This window comes from Felis catus, chromosome A2, assembly GCF_018350175.1.
Source record: "Felis catus isolate Fca126 chromosome A2, F.catus_Fca126_mat1.0, whole genome shotgun sequence".
NCBI lineage: Eukaryota > Metazoa > Chordata > Mammalia > Carnivora > Felidae > Felis > Felis catus.
The window spans coordinates 155,215,649-155,237,725 of NC_058369.1; the positions used below are offsets into that span (position 1 = coordinate 155,215,649).

Sequence of the window (22,077 nt, forward strand, 5' to 3'; positions counted from 1 at the left end):
TTTATGTACGGTTTGAGTTGTGCCAAATATAGATATACTTGTATAATGACCAGCCACAATCAACATGAAGAATATCCATCACCCCCAAAACTTTCTTCAGGTATTTCTGCAATTAATAACACCCTCTTCAGCTCAGGCAACCACTGATAATGATTTCCGTCACTAGAGATTAGTTTTGCCTTTTCTAGAACATCACATAAACAAAATCTATGGCTTCTTTTGCTCAGCATAATGATTCTAAGATTCACACGCTGGTTGCATGCAGTATTACAGAGTATGGACATACCACAACCTAACCATTTAGCCCTTGGACATTTGGGTTGTTCCTGATTTTTGGCAATTATGAATAAGATACTATGAACATTCAAGTACAAGTCTCTGTTGTTGACTTATGCTTTCACTTCTTTTGGGTAAATAACTAAGACTAGGATTGCTCATGTGGTTTTTTTAACTTTAAAAGAAACTGCCAAAGTGGTTGTCCCATTTAAGATCCTTACCAGCAACATGTAAGAGTTCTAGCTGCTCTGCAACCTTGCCAATAATCGGAATGGCTGGTTTTGATGGTAAGAATTCTAGCGGGTGTGTAGTGAGTGGTGTCTTGGAGTTTTAATTTACCTCCCCTAATGTCTACTGATGTTGGACATCTTTGCACATGTTCATTTGCCATTCTTATGCCTTTTAAATAAAGTACTCCAATCTTTTGCCCACTCTTTTTGTTGGATACTTTGTCTTAATTACTGAGTTGTAAGAGTTCTTGTATGGTTTAGATACAAGTCTTTTAATCAGATAATGTATGTTACAAACATTTTCTTAAAATCTGTGGCTTATCTTTTCATTTTTAACAGTGTCTTCAAAAAGCAAAGGTTTAAATTTTGATGAAGTCCGATTTATGAATTTTTTCTCGTATGATCCTTACTTTTTGTATCCTAAGAAATCTTTGTCTTTCTTTAGGCTATAAAGATTTTCCCCAATGTTTCTTCTAGAACGTCTAGATTTTCAACTTTTAGTCTTTAATCCATTTCAAGTTAATATTAATTTCTTGTGTTGCGTAAGGGTTAATCGTGTGTTTATTTATTTATTTATTTATGGAAATCCATTTGTTTCAGCAATATTTGTTGACAGGACTACCTTTTCCACATGAATTGCCTTGACATCTTGTTAAAAAAAATCAACTGACCATAGACTTACGGATATATTTCTAGGCCCTCTATTCTGTTTTGTTGATTTATATGACCATTCTTATGCCAACATCACATGGCCTTGTGGCTTTATACAAAGTTCTGAAATCTGACACTAGAAGTCCTTCAACTTTGCAAAAACTGTCTTGACTATTCTAGCCATTGCATTTCCAAGTACATTTTATGATCAACTTGTTAATTTCTACAGAAAAGCCTGCTGATATTTTGACTGGGGTTAAAATGAAATCTACAGATCAATTTGGGAAGGAAGACATCTTAATAATATCGAATCTCCTAATCAATGAATATGATACTTCTATGTGTTTTTTGTTTCCTAGCTGGGACCTGCATTAGAGAGGGTATAATCCCCCTTGGAAAATCAAACCTTCTAAGTAAAACATTGGCCTAAAAATAATAAGTGGGAATGTTTTACAAACATGGAATATCATGGTACTGATGGAATAGCAAAAACCCTATTATTCTTTCTAAAAGTTCATTTCAAACACAAGTCCAAAACCAGAAGCATATTTATTTTTTTTTTTTATAAAATCAAGGTAACTCAGTGGAGGAAAGGATAGTCATTTCAACAAATACTGCTGGGATATCCATATGGAGAAAAAAAATCTTCAACCCTCATCTCATTCCAAACTCAAAAATCAATCTAAAGTGGATTTAAGACCTAAAACTAAAAGCAAAAACTGTAAAACTTCTATAAGAAAAAAATTTCTACCACCCTCATGTACACATACAGCCTTTTAAAATTTTCAGGATATTTTTGCATCACTGCAAAAAAAAACAACACTTTTTTTTGCATCACTGCAAAAAAAAAAAACAATACTTTTTTTGCATCACTGCAAAAAAAACAACACAACAAAAAAAACCCCACTTCGTGTTTCTTTGGGAGGCAAGCAAAACAGCAATAACTGCACTTATACTAATGGGAAAACCAGAGCTAAGAAGACGTAAGCGACATAACCAGAGGGACAGAGTGGAAAGGGCATGGGTTTTGAATTCCAACTGCATCACTTACTAGCCATATGACCTTGGGTACATGTACATAATCCCTTTTAGCTTTAGATTCCTAACCTAAAAAATGGAGGTAATAATGATTACCTTGAAGGGGTTCCTTCTAAAAAAATTTTTTTTACTGTTTATCTATTTTTGAGAGAGGGAGTATCAGTGGGGGAGGGACAGAAGGAGAGAGACACAGAGAGAGAGAGAGGGAGAATCCAAAGCAGGCTCCATGCTGGCAGCACATAGTATGATGCGGGGCTTGAAACCAAGAACCGTGAGATCATGACCTGAGGCAAAGTAAGACACTTAACCAAGTGAGCCAGCCAGGCACCTGTGAAGGGGTTTCTTCTTTCTTTTAACACGTGTTTACTGAAAGCCCACTATGTGCTAAGCAACAACTGTTCTAAGTCTTGAAGATAAAGCGGAAAAGCCCTACCTCAAGGTGCTTACATTTTAGTACAGAAGACGGAAAAGAAAAAAGATGTGTCAGTATTCTGTGAGTGGGGGGACAGGAAATGATGAGTTGGCAGGGGGGTGTGATTTTAGGGCAGGGAGGGCCTCTTTTCAAAGGACCTTTTGATGAAAGCCTGAAAGGAGGGGAGGGAGAGAGTCACGCAGATATGGGATAAGAGCATAGAAGGCAAAGGAACTAGCAAGGGCATGTGCTTCCCAAATTCTAAGAGCGGCAAGAGGGCAAACTGGCTTGCAACAGAGGGAGCAAGAAGGAAGAGCAGTAAATGAATTGAGAGGTAATACGAAAGCAGAGAGATTGTGGTGGTGGTCACCTTGAGGAACTATTGTAAGGACTTTGGCTTTCTTTCTGAGTGAAATGTGAGACGCTGGGAGGCCAGAGGAGCAACATAACCTGAGTTAAGTCTCAAAAAAGACTCTGGGTGCTGAACAATAATAAACTGAAGGTAGGTAAGGGTGGAAGAAGAGCACTAAGCCAGCCAAGAGTTAATGGTGGCTTGAATCAGAGTGAACGGCAGAATAGATGAGAATTTGTCAGATTCTAGGTATACGTTTTTCTTTTAATTTTTCAATGTTTACTTATTTTTAAATGTTTATTTTTGACAGAGAGAGAGCGAGTGAGTGCAACTGGGGGAGGGGCAGAGAGAGAGGGAGACACAGAATCCGAAGCAGGCTCCAGGCTCTGAACTGTCAGCACAGAGCCCGACGCGGGGCTTGAACTCACAGACCGCGAGATCATGACCTGAGCCGAAGTCAGACGCTCAACCGACTGAGCCACCCAGGCGCCCCTGTTTATTTTTGAGAGAGAGCACATGAGCAGGGAAGCAGCAGAAAGCGAGGGAGACAGAGAATCCAAAACAGGCTCTGCGTTGTCAGTGCACCCCAACGTAGGTCTGAACCCATGAATCGTGAGATCATGACCCGAGCTGAAGTCAGAAGCTCAAATGACTGAGCCCCCCAGCTGCCCCAAAAATGAAAACAGGATTTAAAAAAAAAATTTTTTTTAATGCTTATCTTTGAGAGAGAGAGAGTGTGAGCACACGTGCGAGTAGGGGAGGGGCAGAGAGAAAGGCAGACAGGAGAATCGAAGTGGGCTCTGCGCTGAGAGCCCAATGCAGGGTTTGAATTCACGAGCCATGATATCGAGACCTGAGCCAAAGTCAGACACTTAACTGACTAAGCCACCCAGGCACCCCTCTAGATATACTTTAAAGACAGAGTGAACAGGAGATAAGAGGCTGGGTGTATGGTGTGCCAACAAGAGAGGAGTCAAAGATAACTACAAAATGTTGACATAAGCAGCTGACAGAACAGAGTTGCCAGTTACTAAGATGAAAGGACTGTAGGAAGAGCAGGCTTGAGGAAAAAGGTCAGGTCCTCAGTAGGAGACACGCTAAACATGAGATGTCCATTAGACAGTCAAGCAATGTGGAGCAGACAGCTGGATAGGACAGTTTGGAGTTCGGAGGAAGTGAGTTGGATGGTGATGGGCATATAAGTGGTAACTGAACAGTATTTTAAGCCATGAAACTGGATGAGATCACCAAGAGAATGGAGATTCCTGGAGAGTTCCAACATTCAGCGAGGTTCAAGCGTTGAGGAAGAACTAGCTACAAAGGAGAAGTAGAAGGAAAATCAGGAGAAGGGTGCTTCTCAAATTTTAATATGCATCCAAATCATTTAGGCACTTTGCTAAAATATAGTCTCTAATTCAGAAGATCTGGGGTAGCACCTAAAACTCAGCATTTCTTTTTTTAAATGTCATTTCGTGGGGCACCTGGGTGGCTCAATCGGTTGAGCCTCTGACTTCGGCTCAGGTCATGATCTCGCGGTTCGTGAGTTCGAGCCCCGCATCGGGCTCTGTGCTGACAGCTCAGAGCCTGGAGCCTGCTTCGGATTCTGTGTCTCCCCCTCTCTCTGACCCTCCCTCGTTCATGCTCTGTCTCTGTCTCAAGAATAAATAAACATTAAAAAAAATTTTTTTTAAATGTCATTTTCACCAATACTTCTTAATGTTTATTTATTTTTGAGAGACAGAGAGAGAGACAGCATGTGAGGGGAAGAGAGGGAGACAGAATCCCAAGCAGGCTCTGCTCTGTCAGCACAGAGACTCATGGTGGGGCTTGAACTCACAAACTGTGAGATCATGACCTGAGTCTAAATCAAGAATCAGATGCTTAACCGACTGAGCCACCCAGGCACCCCTAAAACTCAGCATTTCTAAAAGGCTCCCAAGTGGTACAGACGCTACTCAGACCAGATTCTGAGTAGCAAGGGATTAAGGATGGGTTTCATCGGAGAAGGGTATGATCAACTGCAGAATATGTTTCTGACAGTACAAACAGATGGAGACTGTAAATCTAACCACTGGACCCACTAAGAAGTATTTCAGTGGAGTATTGAGACAAAATCCTGACCAGGTGGGATCCACAATAAAAGGGAAGAAGAGAAATTACAGAGTGAATATCAACAACTCTTTTGTCAAGTTTTACTGTAAAGAATAGAAAAATGAGGTGATAACTTGAGGGGGAAGCAGAATCAAGGATGGGTCCTCCATAACTTTTTATTAAGAAATTTTTAAGCATAAAGTTGAAAGAATAGTACAAGAATCACCCTACAATCTCCACCTAGATTCAACAATTGTCAACATTCTGCCAAATGTGCATTACAAGGAAGATCTTCTAAATGAAAGAAAATCCAGTAGAAAAGGAAAAGCTGAAGATGAATAGGGGAGATTTACTCCAAAGATGTCAGTGAGTAGGGGAAATAAGACGGGGATCTAGCATATGAAAAGGAAGGGTTGGCTTTCACTCCTAGTGATAAGGCAGAAAAATTGAGCATGAACATAGGCGTGTGGGCAGATGTGGTGGGTGCTTCTAATTTTCTCAATGAAATCACAGGCAAGGAAACCAGCTGACTGTTCTTGGAGGAGAGGTGTTGAAGGTTTGAGGATAGAGAAGGTAAGACACCCTCTAGGAGAAAGAACGAACAGTCTTAAAAAAAAGTATGGCTGCTGTATTACATTAAGAGCCCAGTTGAGGTGTTGAAAAGACTAAGTTGGAGAAGCAGCAACGTGTAAAGGAATATACTCTGACACCAAAGTGTCAGCGCCAGGTTACTTGATCTCTCTAAACCCTAGTTTCTTTATAAGTAAATGGGGATGATAATAGGATATACCTCACAGGGCTATTGAGGATTACATGAGGTAGCATATATAAGTACCCAGAACAAAGTCTGGCACATAGTAAGTACTTGCTAAATACATTACTGCATATATAAAAAACCAGAGAATGTAGCTGGTATAAAAAACAGAAGGAGAGGGTAAGTTACTAGTATGTAGCAGAGGTGGAGTCAAAACGTAGTATTTACTGATCAAGAAAGATATTTAAAATAAGAATGAAAAAAGGTAAAACCAGTGCGGTCCATACTTGGAACAACAACATAACTCACTGTGTATACTATTAAGTACCAAATTCTGAAAGGACACACAATACACATCAGAATATTAATGGTGATTATCTCTCGGCCGATTACTGGTGCTGATTGATGTTCACATTTCCTGGGTGTTCTCCAGTGACTATGCATTCCCTATAATAACTTTTGTTTTGAAATTAAGAACTGCACCAAAGGCAATCACTGCAGCAATCACTCATATTTCTCACCATAATTAATTGTTAAAAATTTTCCACATTGGCCTCCCGGTTTTCACAGTTCATAAAACTTATGAAAGTAAAACACAACTATGGAGTCTTTTGTTTTAAATTAAAAGACAGAAATAATCAACGTGTTATAGATAAGACAACTGCTCTTCTCTCCCTGATAGCTGTCCCCATGCCAATCCCTTCCACCATTCTTGCAAACCACTACTCAATCTGGTGTGTGTCTGCTAATCCTTATTTTAATACTTTTGCATACTTATGTACACCTCTCTTAAAAAAAAAAACAACCCACATATAAAAATGTTTTGTTTTTAAAATTTCAAGTGGTCTCGTGCTATAGCTTTTCTCACCTGATACTGTATCTTAAAGCTAATGCTGATACGTAATTCATTTCTGCTGTGTACTATTCTCCTGCACAGAGGTGCCAATATTCTATTTATCCATGTCCTCTGATGGACATTTAAATTTATAATTTTCACTGTTATATATTTTCCTGCAATACATCTCTTCCCATATAAACCTTTTATGGAACAAAAGCTGGCATCTCTCGGGGCAGGTCAGGTACTCTCCATTTTATCAGACCTCCTGGAGCACACCAGGGTGGCCGGTTGCATCAGGTGCCAGTAAGCAATTCCCCTCATCTTTCTCAACACACAATTCTGTCTGAATTCAGGTATTCTGCTAATCCCAGTGGGTGAAAAATAGTACTTGTTTTAGTTTTTATTTTTCTGATTACAGTACCCTCTTTTGTATCATTGTTCTTATCCACTGGAAAATCATGCTCACTATAATTAAATATTCTTTGATCAACTGGAATTATTTTCAGTCACTGATACACGTTCACCCCTTTTCAGCTTTAATTCATCCTTCCATCTTTTTTTTTTTTTAACTAGGTTTATTATCTTTTTTTAATTTTATTTTTTTAAATTTACATCCAAATTGGTTAGCATCTAGTACAACAGTGATTTCAGGAGCAGATGCCTTAGTGCCCCTCACCCATTTAGCCCATCCCCCCTCCCACAACCCCTCCAGTAAGCCTGTTCGTTCTCCATATTTATGAGTCTCTTCTGTTTCGTCCCCCTCCCTGTTTTTATATTATTTTTGTTTCCCTTCCCTTATGTTCATCTGTTTTGTCTAAGTCTTAAAGTCCTCATATGAGCGAAGTCATATGATTTTTGTCTTTCTCTGACTAATTTCACTTAGCATAATCCCCTCCAGTTCCATCCATGTAGTTGCAAATAGCAAGATTTCATTCTTTTTGATTGCTGAGTAATACTCCGTTGCACATATATATACCACATCTTCTTTATCCATCCATCCACCGATGGACATTTGGGCTCTTGCCATACTTTGGCTATTGTTGACAGTGGTGCTATAAACTTGGGGGTGCATGTGTCCCTTCGAAACAGCACACCTGTATCCCATGGGTAAATGCCTAGTAGTGCAATTGCTGGGTCGTAGGGTAGTTCTATTTTTAGTTTCTTGAGGAACCTCCACACTGTTTTCCAGAGTGGCTGCACCAGCTCGCATTCCCAAAACTAGGTTTGTTTTTAAGTAAAGAGGCATACTTTTCATTATTTTTTAAAAAAGTAAATCGTGAGGATTTATCCCCAAATTACTTTTAATTATCTTTATTCAGATTATAACACTTCTGTGGGTATAACAACAGACCACAACTTTCTCTTGATTTAACACCTAGTAAATTTTCTGATAAAGTTAAATGAAAAGTTATACAATAAATATTATACTGAAATTAAAAGTCCTGCAAGGAAATGGCATGACAGATTGATCATTCGTGAAATTTCTTTAGTAACAACATTTTTAAAATACCTTGGCCCTAAGGTCAATGACTGTCAGGTGAGAAGATGATAAACATACTATACTAGCCCTGATTCGGGAGGAATGAGACTCTCCTTATCTACCATTACAACAACTCTGCTCTCTTCAGGTAAACCTAGCAATCAGAAATGATCCTTCACTGAGGAAAGGAGACAAAATCACACAGGAAAAATGTCACCCATCTGCTTATATTCTGTAATCCAATGAAGGGGACACATTTGAAAGTCCTAATGATTCATTTTCCTAATTACTAACGGTTTTATCCTATGAATGACTACAACCCCAGCACCTTGTATCCTTATTCTTATCCTCTCTGACTTCAAAATACATTTTGTGTGAGCAGTGGCTGACTGTATACTTTCAAATTGGGAAGGAGTTAGGGGAAAATAATACATTTCAGAAAGTATTCAGAAAAGATCAACAACATCTGGAAAACATTCAGGTGGCAGACTATTTTGAAACGGGGGCTTTGCAAGAGTACACTATTAGGTGGCTCTTTAAATAGACTATGGACTTACCGGTTAGCTACATCTAGCTTGCTCTGTCCTTTGTGAAATGATCGTGGAGGACAGGGAAGGAGGAATCAGACATTTAAAAGTTTAAATAAGTACAAAGCATATAATTTGTGCCGGGCTACAATATCAACATTTTAACACTGCCGTTGTTGTTATTATCCAAATGTTCCTAACAAAGCATCTATTCTTGCTTCATGAATAAAAAATCTTCTTTCATCTCTGAGGAAACTGGTAGGTATTCGGGGGAGAGAGGTGTCTCTTCTCCTTGCCTTGTGTTTGTTTGTTTATTCCTTGTTGCCTCTTTAACTCCATTTGTTTTGGTCTCTGTCATTGGCATCCCACCCTTTACCTCTGACATTTGATGATCCAGAGACAATTTGTCTTACTCAGACTAAATGAAGGTTCAAAAAACTGTCTGGAAGGTTTGAGCATATGGATGGGCTTCTTGTTTTTTAACTTCCTTGTGTAGTGATCTAAGTGGAATCCCTGATGTCCCTACCTTTGGGTCTTTTCTCTCAGTTGATAAGGTTCCTCAGAGAAGACTCTCCCATCTCCTGCCTAAAGGGGAAGGTTTGGCTGCCAGCATTTGGCTGGGAATCTTTGAAAACAGAGTGCTGGGGAACTCTCCATTCATCCTTCCGGAAACAGTCACTCAACCCCCCTGTTTCTGACAAAATCTCCAAGCCCATGTCCCCAGTCCGGATATAATTGATTTTCCTCTCTCCAGAGAATATAAAAGTCTATAGTAGGGCAGGGAGGGGGCAGTTACCCAGCGACCCAGAGCAGGATGCAGGATTTAGAGAAGATTTGCAGATACGCTCTCTCACGTATCTCCCCTCTTCTGAAGGCAGCCGGCACTGCCAATTCCTGACACTTTTGAGGAACCTGTGGTGTCAGGATGGCCTTTATTTCCCCATTGCCAACTAAGGCTTTAGCTTTTTTAAGTATATTAATTCCATTACCACTTCATCTGCTTTCTGGCTTTCAAAATGTTGTTACTGTTTCCTTCCTCTCTGTTATCTCTGTCCTTATATGTTCATGCTTAAAAAAAAAATTCCTTGATTGTAGTTTTAGTGGCGTTTCAAAACACAGCAAAACTTTGTCACCTTAACTTGAAACCCACATCTGCCAAAGCTGTTAGAAACTAAAGATGTGTTAATACATTTAACCAGGTGCATGTTACTGTCTTATAAAGAACAGAAAGAAAAAATAGGAACTGTATCTTCTTTGGTTCATTTAAAGCTGGTAATAAACTCTTGCTAGAGGGCTTAAAATTTACAGTTAAAAAAAAGTTTACTTATTTTGAGAGAGAGAATCTCAAGCAAGCTTTGGGCTGTCACCCCTGATATGAAGCTCGATCGAACGACCCTGGGATCGTGACCTAATCCAAAATCAAGAGTCGGATGCTCAACCAACTGAGCTACCCAGGCACCCCTAAAATTTACTACTAATACTTTTTTAGCTATTAAAATCTATGATAAATTTATATAATGATCTGAATTCATAACTAGGTATACTCATTATATAGTCAGAGTTACCTAAAAATATAACCAAAGTGTTTTGGAATAGACAGATGCAAAGGTTTATGCTTACAGAACCCAAACTGTAAAGTGATGGGATCATATTGTGCCTCTTCACTGACTATTCCCCAGACTACAGAAGTATTGCAATTTGATAATGTTCTTTCTATTGTACTTCTTGACTTCTTGTCTTTATCAATAGTGGCATTCCACTGCCCCATCACTGTTCCTATTTTTTTAATGTTTATTTATTTATTCTGAGAGAGAGAGCGAGGGAGAGAAAGACAGAGATAGAGTGCGCGGGCACGTATGCACACGAGTAGGGGAGGGACAGAAAGAGGGGGAGAAAGAGAATCCCAAGTAGGCTCTGCACCATCAGCACAATGCCTGATGCGGGACTCAAACTCACAAACCGTGAGACCATGACCTGAGCTGAAACCAAGAGTCAGATGCTTAACTGACTGAGACACCCGGATGCCCTAACCATCACTGTTTCTAAAAACAATTTTTAGTACTATTCTTTGCTGCCTCTGTTTATAGCAAAAGCATTTCCCCTTATTCTTTTGTTATTCTCTTTGACCATTTTCTCTTTCCTTGACACTTCTGTTTTGATATGCTTCTCTCTCTTCCAAAAGGTAAACCAGCAATAATATGCAGTTATGTGTAATCATTCTTTCATTTTGTGTGTGTGTATAACAGATATGTAGTGAGTACTTATCATAGGCCAGGCCCTGTTCTAGGCATCAGGGATAGAACAATGAACAAAATAAAGCCCCTCATCTCATACAGCTTATATTCTAGTGGGGGTGACAGACAATAAACAAATATGTCCGATACAGCTGAGTCTCAAAAACAAAAGGATAGGGATACAGAAAGTATCATCGGTGGGGTAGGAATCTTAGTTACATAAGATGATGAGTGAGAGAAGCCTTCTTTTAAAAGGTAACATTTAAACAGAGACCTAAGGGAGAAGCTCTATGGATATTTGCGGAATGAGTATCCCAAAGAGAAAAATAACCAGTACAAAGGCTGAGGAGGGAAGATGCTTGGCTTGAAGAAACAGCAAAGAGACTGGTGGGATGGGAGCAGAATAAGCTTTGTTTTCTTATCAATGTTTACTACTTTTGCCACGGTTTACTCTTTCCAAAAGTTTAATGTACCTTTCAGATTTGAACAGATTCAGATTCTAACTTATATGAAAGGCTGACATTGTTTGAAGTCTAGTGGATAAGTGGGAATGTTACTGAAGAGGTAATCATTTGCTGCAGTAAGCATTCTGGCTGACCACAGGCTTGTAAACAATGTAAATTACTTAAATTACTTAGATATATTACTTAGTCTTGAGACAGGGAGGGTGATAGTTCAGTGGGAAGATTTAAAAGCCCGGTCTGATTTTCAGTCCTGGTCCTACACCTACACACTAAGTGACCTTGAGTCAGAGCTCTAGGTACTGGTACTTACATACGCTTTTACTCTTTTATTCTAATTTTAAAATGTAAAAGTAGCATAGTGAATATGGGGAAAAAATAATGGCTTGGGAGTCAGATTCTGAGTCAAACACCTCTGCTGCTATTTATTAAATGTGCAGCTATTTAAAAGCCTTAGTTTCCTGACCTTTAAAAGCAAAATCTACTTTATAGCACTATAAAGATTAAATGACATAATAAAAGCCATTTGTATACTATAAAATATAAGATACATACATATTTTTAAACTACCCATAGAGCTTTTAAACTTGTATTCTACTAACTTAAGATTTTTCATCTAAGTACTTTCAAAATTCATTCTTAATTTTTACCTTTTGATTTCCTTCTTCATTTGTACTTAAGAGCTGCATGCAAAATTTATCCCTCCCGGTTGGTTCCCTATTTTGACCGATGATAAATTCTATTTAAGCAACATTTTATCTTTTAAATTACATAGCAAAATTCAACAGATATGAACAACTCAACTTGGAATCCTTAAAAAAGCATCAGAAGGCAGATTTTCATTTTATTTTATTTCACTCAGATGACATTTTGTAATAAAAAATATGGGTGCATGGAGAAAATAATTTGAAAGGATAACTTAATTATTTTGTATACTTCAGTAACTGTTAAAGACTTTTTTGTAGACTTTCTTGGTTTTTTGGCCTATTTTGTTTTGTTAACCTTCAATACTAAATCATTGCATGCTAAACATAAAATTGCAGTCACGTATTTGTTATCAAATATTTGATACATGTTTTTGAAGACTATACTAAAGATATACTAGACAGACATTTTATTTCTTAATATCATATTTTTAGCCATTAGTTAAGTGTTCCTATGTTACTAGACAGTAATTCAAAAGCAACCCAAAAGAATATTAGCTAAAACCTTTAAAATACCATCAGTGGTCTTCAAAAACAATTTACAAGAGATTTAACAGAATGGAACTTACTCCATGCCCTGCGCAGTCTGCCGAGCAATATCTATCAGCTTGATCATCTCGAATTTGGTCTCGATGATGTGGAGATGGTGGTATAAGCTGGAGCCCTCACACCACTGGGTGACAATAGCCAGCTGGGGCTTTGTTGAATAGCCCATGAAGAGCAGGATGTTCACATGCCGAGTTTTCCTGTAAAAGGAAGTATGTTAGTAAATAGTAAATGTCGATAAACTTCAGCAAATCTTAAAAAAAGTGGACCAAAGCAGTCTGATTATCAGGAAGAACATAAGGAAGGATAAGTTTAGAAATTATTTTAGGAATTGTCTAGTGTAATATCCTACCCCTTGCAGAAAGATCTTAGGTTTTAATATACTTCACAACAGGCAACTGAAGTTGCTTAAATACCTTCAATTGTGCAAAGCTCTTCACTGAGACTGCAGCTTCTTTTTTCACCCTGACCCCCCTTTTGAAAGTGGTTCTAGTATTAAAAAGTTCTTTGGGGTTGAGAAAAAACTATTTCCCTACAACTTCAGCCACTGGCCGTCCTGTTCTGCTCTCTGGAATAAAACAAAGTCTGTACCTTCTTGAACATAATAGCCTTCTGTGGACCCAAATATACTCAGTTCTATCGACTGTTTTCCCCTTGTTACAGTTTCAGAACCCTCCTCATCTAAGTTGTCCCTGCCTGGATATTCTCTAGTTTGCTAATGTTCCTCAAGTCCCAGGGCTTGACACAATCTTTAAATGTGTTCTGATAAATTTAGAATTTTGAGAGTATTATTTCCATAAGCGGAAATAAGATTTTTCATGATCAGAACACTGTATTTCCATTAATTCACCTTAGGACTAATTTTCCTATCAGTTATACCATATAATATTGTACACCACTTAAACAATACGGTTAAAGACATAGTATACTCAAACTCTGTCTTATCCACTTTTAGTAAACCTGTAAAGCCAACAGCGGCTATCACTGGAAAATAGAAGATAAAGATAACTTCTCGGGAAAACAGTAATGCACACAGGCTCACCTGAGTACTCCTACTTCATTTTTGAAGGCCTGTAACTGCTGAGGTGTGGGTGCTGTCACATTCAACATTTTCACTGCCACATCACCTAAAAAAAAAGTTGTCATTCCAAATGTCATTCCAATTTTTTAAACTTAAAAAAAAAAAAAAAAAAAAAAAAATATATATATATATATATATATATATATATATATATATATATATATATATATATATATATTGGATATTTTGGATATCCTCTTGGATATTTTCACTAATTCCCATGGCCTTAAATCCATACCATTATTAAATTGCAAATAAATGAGATCTTAACTTCTAAAATGTATTAATTTTCTAAGGATAAAAACTAAATGAACAATGACACTCCTATACTAGTATTTCAAAATACCACCTCCCCCCCAATAGCCAATGTTGTATTTCCCCTAGAAATGTAGTTTAACCAAGTAAGTACCCATGGTATTTTCCTGATTAATTAACAATACTAAACCAAATGCTTTTATTATCTGAATGTTAAAACAAACTATTGATGACAGGCCCAATGAAGCTTGGCTGAAATAGAAAACTGCAGAGCTTCTTTATCAGAGTAGTTAACATGGTTTTCAAATCCAAGGATCACTTGCTTTTGCTCAGGAAGATTAAAAAAATAATTTTATGTGAAACAGAATTCTTACACATCGCCAGTGGGTGTGTAAAATGGTGCAAGCACTTAAAACACTTTTGGCAGCATCTACTAAAACTGAACATATGTATATCCAGTGGTCCCACAATTCTTTCCTAAGTATACACCCAGCAAAAATGGAACATATGTTCTCCAAACAACATGTACTAAGAATATTCACAGCAGCAGCATTTGTAATAGCCCCAAACTGGACACTATTCAAATGTTCATCACACAGTAGAGATTGGAAAAGAAATCATGTTAGAGTCACACAATGAATACTATTCAGAGAATGAATGACCTATAACCACATACAATAATACAGATGAATCTTGTACTTTTTTGCAGGTTTATTATACTTTGATATAATTATGGATTCTTCCTGATTATCGAAGTAATACAGTGCTCATAGTGAAAAACATTTTGAAAACAAAGAAAAAAAGTAAAATCTCCTATAATCATGTCACTCAGAAGTGATCATTGTTAACACACTGATATATAAACTTATTAGGCTTTTATATGTATGCAGTGTGAATATTTACAAATACATATGGAAAAAAATCACCTAAAAAGATATATACTAAAATGCTGACAGTCATTTTAAAAGTTTATTTATATGTATATTTCTAGGCAGTACCATAGTATAGGATATTATACATGCTGTTCTGTAAAATTTAATATACCACACATACCTTTCTGTATCAATAAATATAGATCTACCACACTATCTCATGTCTATATAATCACATATGAAGGTTATCAATTTATCCAGTCCTCTGTTAATGAACACGTAACTTTATTTCCATTTTCTCATTAAGTCTCTAATGAATATACTTGCACACACATCTGTTTGTTTCTGCCCAATGAGTTGCAGTTCTACAAATGGAATTGTTGGCTCAACACACATACTGACAAACTGCCCCCCAGAAAATCTGTAGCAATTTATTCTCCCTCCAGCAGTGTTACAATCACAGCTCTAAACATGGCCAATTTAAACAAACAAACAAACAAACAAACAAACACAAAAACAAAAAAAAACCTATCTGTCCAGTTGAGAGGCAAATAATGATTTCTAGCTTTTGAATTTGCAATTCTTTGATAATTAGTGAGGCAAAACATTTCTATATGCTCCCTGGTTGTTTCTTCCTTTGGTAAGTACAATTTTAATGTTTACCTGTGATTTATAACACAAATAAAACTATCAGCAAAAAGACTTCTAAAAGAAAAAAAAATCTTGGGGCGTAACTCACCCGGGGAATTGTCATCTTTAAAAATTATTACTGTAATGATAGGAGTCCTCCTTGCTGTGAATTGTTTTTATTTCTCATCATTTTTGTTAACCCTTTCTTTGGAGGACTCTTTAATCTGACCTATTTGCTATGATGCTATTTGCTTAGTGATTCTAACAGTGCATATTCCCTTTGATTTTTTTCAATCACAGTTATGACACGTATCCTATTATAACTTGTATGTCATTGTATTCCATACGTACCATGCCACTTTCCCTTGTAGACTGTCCCAAATGACCCGGATCCAATTCTCTGTCCCACTGTGATCTGCCCATCAGGAATCTCCCAATCATCACTTGAATCCCTTCTACCAAGTGTTTTCTTCATAAAAATAGCACAAAAGTCAAGCCAAAGCAAACAAAAAAGGAAGAGAGCAAAAATCAGTGTGTGGGAATGCTTTAAGCAAAAAACTATCAGCTTTTAAATTTACTTTGTTAAGGGAATTCTGTGTCACATGCTGACATATCATACATCCCCATATATCATATAATCTAAAAGGTGACATTACATTTAGCTAGCTTATAAAACAAAAGAGCTTAGAGGACAGAAGATCTCATATATTCTCACCATTCGATTCCTATCTTCTGAGGATGAAGAAGATTTCCTTTCCCGCTGAGGCCCTGGAGATTTCTGTAATGCTTTTACATTAGTGAGAGAGCCCGGCAATGAGGCAGGGGGGGTGGCAGACAAGCCTGTGGTTGATCCTAAATTAGTGAAATGAAAAATGTATCTATTAAAGGAGGATTGAGTATGTTAATTTACTGGGGGAAGAGGGTGGGGAGACATTTAGACTTCTTTTCAAAATGCAATGTATGTTTAAGGCACATCTTTTGGAAATGATAGGACAAAAAAGGGCCTCATTTGGTGATCTGCACTGTAATTTCTTTTAGTTTTCTGGTCAATTTAATGACTTTTAAAACACCTGATTTCAGATACATACTTTGCTTGTTGGTGTAGAGTCTGGAAGAAAAATAATCTTTCTAAAGTAAGAGATCAATAGTAAAACAATACTCCCAAGTCTTTGTTTGATTTAAAAAAGTAAAATCAATTTAAAAGCTTATAGAAAAAATAAACTTGTAACTATTTTATGTTACCTGAACAGCCAATCAATATAAAAACAGATGGAAACTCCCAAATGGGAACATATAATAATGGCCTTAATGTTAAAAATATCTGGCTCTATCATATTAGCCACGAGAACTTTAAAAATCCTATAGTGTTTAAGAGTTAGAAATATTGGTCAGTTCAGTGGTTCCTGGATTCCTGTTCTACCAAAGACTACTTGTTACCTGTATAACAAAGTTAATACAAACAAAGCCAAACAGGTTTCTCAAGACTTTCTGAAAAATCTCTACAGGTATAAAGTAAGAGAAAAGTTAAGTGCTGTGGCCTCCTGGCCAAGCTGCTACAAGTGGAAATATTCTATGAGTCAAGTGAGTCCAGTGGATACACTGAAAGTAGACTCAGTAGGCAGGGCTGCAGACTTTTCTAAACACCGACTGAGCACAACTCCTACATTCACCTAGCCGGTTTAGAGGGGTTCAGGGCAATGGCTCCTAGTGGCGTCTGAATACAGTTAAGGAGAACTGAGATGTCCAGTAATATTTGCATATACAGAACAAAAAGACCTCGAAAGAATTTTTTCTTTTATAAGATTACTATTTGGGGGTAGGGAGAATAGCAATGTCTACATTTAAATGTTCAAACTGTACAGAATTTTATCATTACCACATCACACATGTCATCACATGGAGAATGTACCTGATCTGATATGCAATTTTCTAAAAGGAAATGGGGCCTGGGATGCCTGTAACTAGAGCATAATCCATTTTCCACCTTCCAAATGGTAATTTTCAACATCATAAAGCTTTAACTGCTTGCTCAGGCCTCATAGATTCTGATCTACTCAATAATGTACTGTATTACTTATTTCAGTGACACTACTCAGTACTGTAGGAATTCTAGCCCATCCTATGGATTTTATGAGAAACAGCTGGGCTGAGACAGCAAAAATCTCAACCACCACCATCACTGTCAGAGTAAATAAGAGACACTAGCAAAAGCCAGTAAATATAATTCTTTAAAAATATTTGTAGTAAGATACCTGTCTGAATTTTGAGTTAAAACGTTAAGAGATCAGTTTAACTACCAAACAGAGTGAGATGAACTGAGAGAGTGGAACCACACTGCTATAGTGCTTCTTTCATATTAGGGTGTAAGTGAGGGTAGCAATCCTCAAATTTTATGAAGTAGGCTAAAAGTGCCCCAAATATATTAAAAACCTTTCTTAAGGCTCCCTACCTCTGATATAATACAAAACGTACGTGTCCTGCATTAAAAAAAAGGACAGTGCTATTATAGAAAAATAAAGCCAAAAATCTGGCAAAATCTCCTAATTGGGGTTTCTATTTTTACTTTATTAAAAACCACAAGAGTTGATCACAAATATTAATAGTCATGAAGGCTATTATGTAAATGGATTAAAATAAAAGTTATTCTGATTGAGGCACCCCCCCCATATACATTATTTATTGCCACCCACCGAGTTTAAGAAATTATCAAGACCAAAAAGTAAGTAATAGAACAAAAAACAAGATGGATATCTTAGCTCAGAATTTTCTTGCTTTTAAAAATTTATGACAGACAGCATACAGAAAGCTTGTGGTAGTGAATATGTGTGAGAAGCACATTCAGAGCATTCCAGCCAGGCCAAGCAGAAATTTAGTACTGAAAACTCTCACACTTACAAACACACGCTGTGAAGGTGAGGCACAAACAGTATCTGTAGTTTATATTGAGTTTGCTTTGGGTGAAAACAAGAAAGAAGAGCCCAACTACCTCTGAACACTGGGCCAGGCTCAAAATCAAACACTATTTCACTGGGGACAGAATGTAGGAGGGGACTGGGAGTCCGGGATTGGTATTTCCGAAGACCACGCATCAGCTGGTTCAAAGGGGCTGTTAGAAGAGAAAGAGAAGGGGCAGGCAAACACAAGAAGACAGACACACAGAAGAAATGAAAGAAGTCATGGGAATAAATGAGTTGAAGCCTGCTTCACAAAATATTCTGGATGTCTAAAAAATCTGCTTGTTTTCATAAAATCCCAATGACTTTTTATAAAGTGACTCATAAAAAGGATAAGAAGTGCCATTTGATTTTTGGAACTAAGCAGGCAGTTTTTAAGATTAACTTAACTTTGTGATGCTAATATGATGGCAACACTTAAATGCTGGATGTACTGGGCAAAATTATCAGAAGCCACAGTTATTAAGACATATGAAAGTCAAACTGGCAGCAACATTAATTGGTGGATTCATGGAATAACAAATGGAAAACAACCACAACTTTTTAAACTACATGCTATAATGAATAGTAAGTCCAAGATACAATGCAGGGTTTTCATTGAGGCAGATTCACAGGTATAGAGAAACATAACACAAGATGACTTACACAATGTTTATTCAATACAAAATATCTTTAAAGTCTGGGTTTAGGTATTTTGAAGATAAAGCAGTTCACAGTGAGGAGACCGACTCTCAAAAAGGTAAACAGGTATTACAGGTCCTCTTTTTTAGAGAGAAAATACTTGAAAAAGTAAGCACTAAGGACCACCTGGAAGAAATCTTCAAGACAGTTTCAAATACCATTTCGTGGAAAACATTGTATAGGGATAAACGTGGAAAACATTGTATAGGGATAAAATCTTACTTAAAAAGTAAGCAATGTTTTCTTATGTCCCCAGTTTTTAGAGTGCTAGAGTGAACATCTGATGAAGCAATCTCCATTCAATTTCTCATTTACTTCTTTTATTTACTGGACTAATAAGAGGACAACATGCTTTCTTTCTATAAGGGTCCATTTTGTATAAGGTACATTCCAAACCCTTCTAGAAAGCTGAAGAGGCTGACAATGTCCAACAAACGGAGATGTTGTGACAGGCAATCTAAGGGATTCTTCACAAGAATGACTTAGGAAAATCAAGTGTTAACTGACCCTAAGCTCAATCATTAAGTATGAGTGGTACTAGTTAGAGTTCCCTCCCAAAGGGAAGTTAGCACCTCTAGTTTTAGAGATAGTTAGGAATCAGTAAGGTGGGTAAGATAGTTGATGATCTGTCTTTGAGGATAACAACATTTTAAAATTGTAGATAGTACATTTAAGATTCCCTTTTATGTCTTCTCTTTTTATCTACTCATCTTATAAATCAGTTAAAATTTTACCAGAGATGAATGATAAATAATAAAGAAAACTAAAAAAAAATTTGGGGGTTTTCCCTACACATTTTTCTCTGTGTCTGTGTTTCATGAAAGAAGCAAATATAAAGGAGACAAGCAGCAAAGCAATTGCATTTTTCCCTGATTTTTTTTTTTTTTAATTGAAATCACTACTTACCTCCATCACTACGAAACCCCTGGTCTCTAATCAAGTCCTACAAATAAACAGTAATGGGTATTTATTCAAAGCATATGGTAAGAAAGTAGTAACAACACTGAACTTTCCACTAACCATTAACAGAAAGGTTAATTCAACATAATACCTGTCATACAATTACTTCACAAAAGAATATGAATTTAGGGAACATAAGATAAACATTTTGAAGCACCTGTCAACCTAACCCCTATATTGAAGGGATTATTAGTCCTAATCAAATGTTGAAATCCCTTTCAGGCCATTCAAAACCAATGGCTACATCAATTCTTTTTTTTTTTTTTTTTTTTTTTTTTTTTAACGTTTATTTATTTTTGAGAGAGAGGGAGACACAGAATCTGAAGCAGGCTCCAGGCTCTAAGCTGTCAGCACAGAGCCCGATGCGGGGCTCGAACTCACGAACCATGAGATCATGACCTGAGCTGAAGTCAGATGCTTAACCGACTGAGCCACCCAGGTGCCCCTGGCTACATCAATCTTAAAAAAAAAATTCTACTGGCACATATTAACCATAAAATGTTCATACCCTTTGATCTTGTAATTCCACTTTTGGGAATTTTTCCTAAGGAAATAATTCAGAAGAAAAAAAATGTATGCATAAAGATATTCAGTGCAGCATTATCCATCATACTAAAATATCAGAAATAATTATTTCCCTATTATAGACATATGACATTTTAGTTAAGTAAATTATGGTGCATCAGTTTAGTAAGTATTATGCAGCTATTGAAATAAGTATGAATCTTGTATCGTGAAACATGTTTACAATATAAAAAAATATTAAATGTACACAAAATACAGATGCCTAAGGAAACACTAGAGGGGAAAAAAAATCAAAATGGCTCTAATAGGGTTTTGTTAAAGCTTGTCTTTATTATTAAAACATATCTTCCTACAACAGACAATACTGGGTGATGGGGAGGGAAAAGTCTACTGGCAACGCGATGCACTTTGGATATTGATAGGTGGAACTTAGTATGTTTACCCAGTTTAAATAGGAGGGCCTGAACGGCCCCAAATGTCTCTAAACAGGCTCAAAGGCTCTTTGCAAACAGGCAGCTGTTTGTTTCTAGTCTAGAATAAATTCTTTACAAATGCATTTCCATCATGTGTAATGTATTATATAAAGCCTTTGCCATCTTCTACAGAATAACCAACAAATATACATCTGACAACAATGTGCTAGGTGTTAGGGGCTGCATGGCTACCAATAAATATAAAATCCTTGTGGTCTCACTAACTTTCTCTGTGTTCTTGAGGACTTGTAATCTAAGTGGAAGAAAGATGTACAAACATGGAAATGAAATGATAAAAGAATAATAGCTTAAGAAAACAATAAAAGAGGTGCCAAAGTTGCTTAGTTAACTGCCAGACAAATAGTATGGGTGAAAAGACTCCTGGTGCCACACGAGTTCAAAGGATAAAGAACTGTAAGACCTCACTGTGGAAGCATTTCAAGAGAAGAGCTAGGAGTTGGGGGAGATAGGAATGCAGGGGTGGAAAGAAGCAGAGGACCACCTACATTTTTTTTTTTTTTTTAAAGTAGGCTCCACACCCAGCTTGGAGCACAACTGCGGGGCTTGAATTCACGATCCCGAGGTCAAGACCTGAGCTGAGATCAAGAGTCTGACGCTTAGCCGACTGAGCCACCCAGGTGTCCCAGAGAGGAACTTCTAGACACAAAGAACCACAAGACAAAGGCAAAAATGCCACATCCCTTTCTTTTTTGCTTCACCAACCTTGTAACTCCCCACAACCAGGGATCAGCCACCTCTGGCTTTCTCCGCTCTTACTGCTAATTAACACCATAAACTTCTATTTTTCAATCTGTTCCTAAAGCTCTTTGACAATCTTTTCACTTATTCTAGGTTAAAGAGGATCTTCTAGTATCCCAATACTGGCTATTTCCAACTCTCCCTCATCTCCTGTAGCTCCTTTTGTTACTTATATCTCTTCCCTTTAGCATGATAGAGGAAACAGAAGCCTGTCCCTATATTAACAAGTATTTGCACAGTAGCGTTAGCTATAATTTCTGAATTCTTACTATGTGCATAATAAACATTTTCAA

At 37.2% G+C, this 22,077-nt stretch overlaps 1 protein-coding gene across 5 annotated transcripts in view; it reads right to left on the reverse strand.

The window, feature by feature from the left end:
* BRAF (B-Raf proto-oncogene, serine/threonine kinase) overlaps nucleotides 1-22,077 on the reverse strand; it is a 159,604-nt gene that overhangs the window by 27,478 nt on the left and 110,049 nt on the right. For 3 of the 5 annotated variants that reach the window (XM_019825906.3, XM_019825907.3, XM_045052853.1), the window contains exons 9-14: nucleotides 19,974-20,010; nucleotides 18,419-18,538; nucleotides 16,148-16,284; nucleotides 15,784-15,901; nucleotides 13,637-13,721; nucleotides 12,618-12,794 (exon numbers count right to left, since the gene is read on the reverse strand). In XM_019825906.3, the coding sequence (XP_019681465.1) occupies nucleotides 12,618-12,794; nucleotides 13,637-13,721; nucleotides 15,784-15,901; nucleotides 16,148-16,284; nucleotides 18,419-18,538; nucleotides 19,974-20,010 (674 nt within the window). The remainder of the gene's footprint in view (nucleotides 1-12,617; nucleotides 12,795-13,636; nucleotides 13,722-15,783; nucleotides 15,902-16,147; nucleotides 16,285-18,418; nucleotides 18,539-19,973; nucleotides 20,011-22,077) is intronic. The other 2 variants (XM_019825910.3, XM_006929424.5) reach the window with 1 other exon arrangement.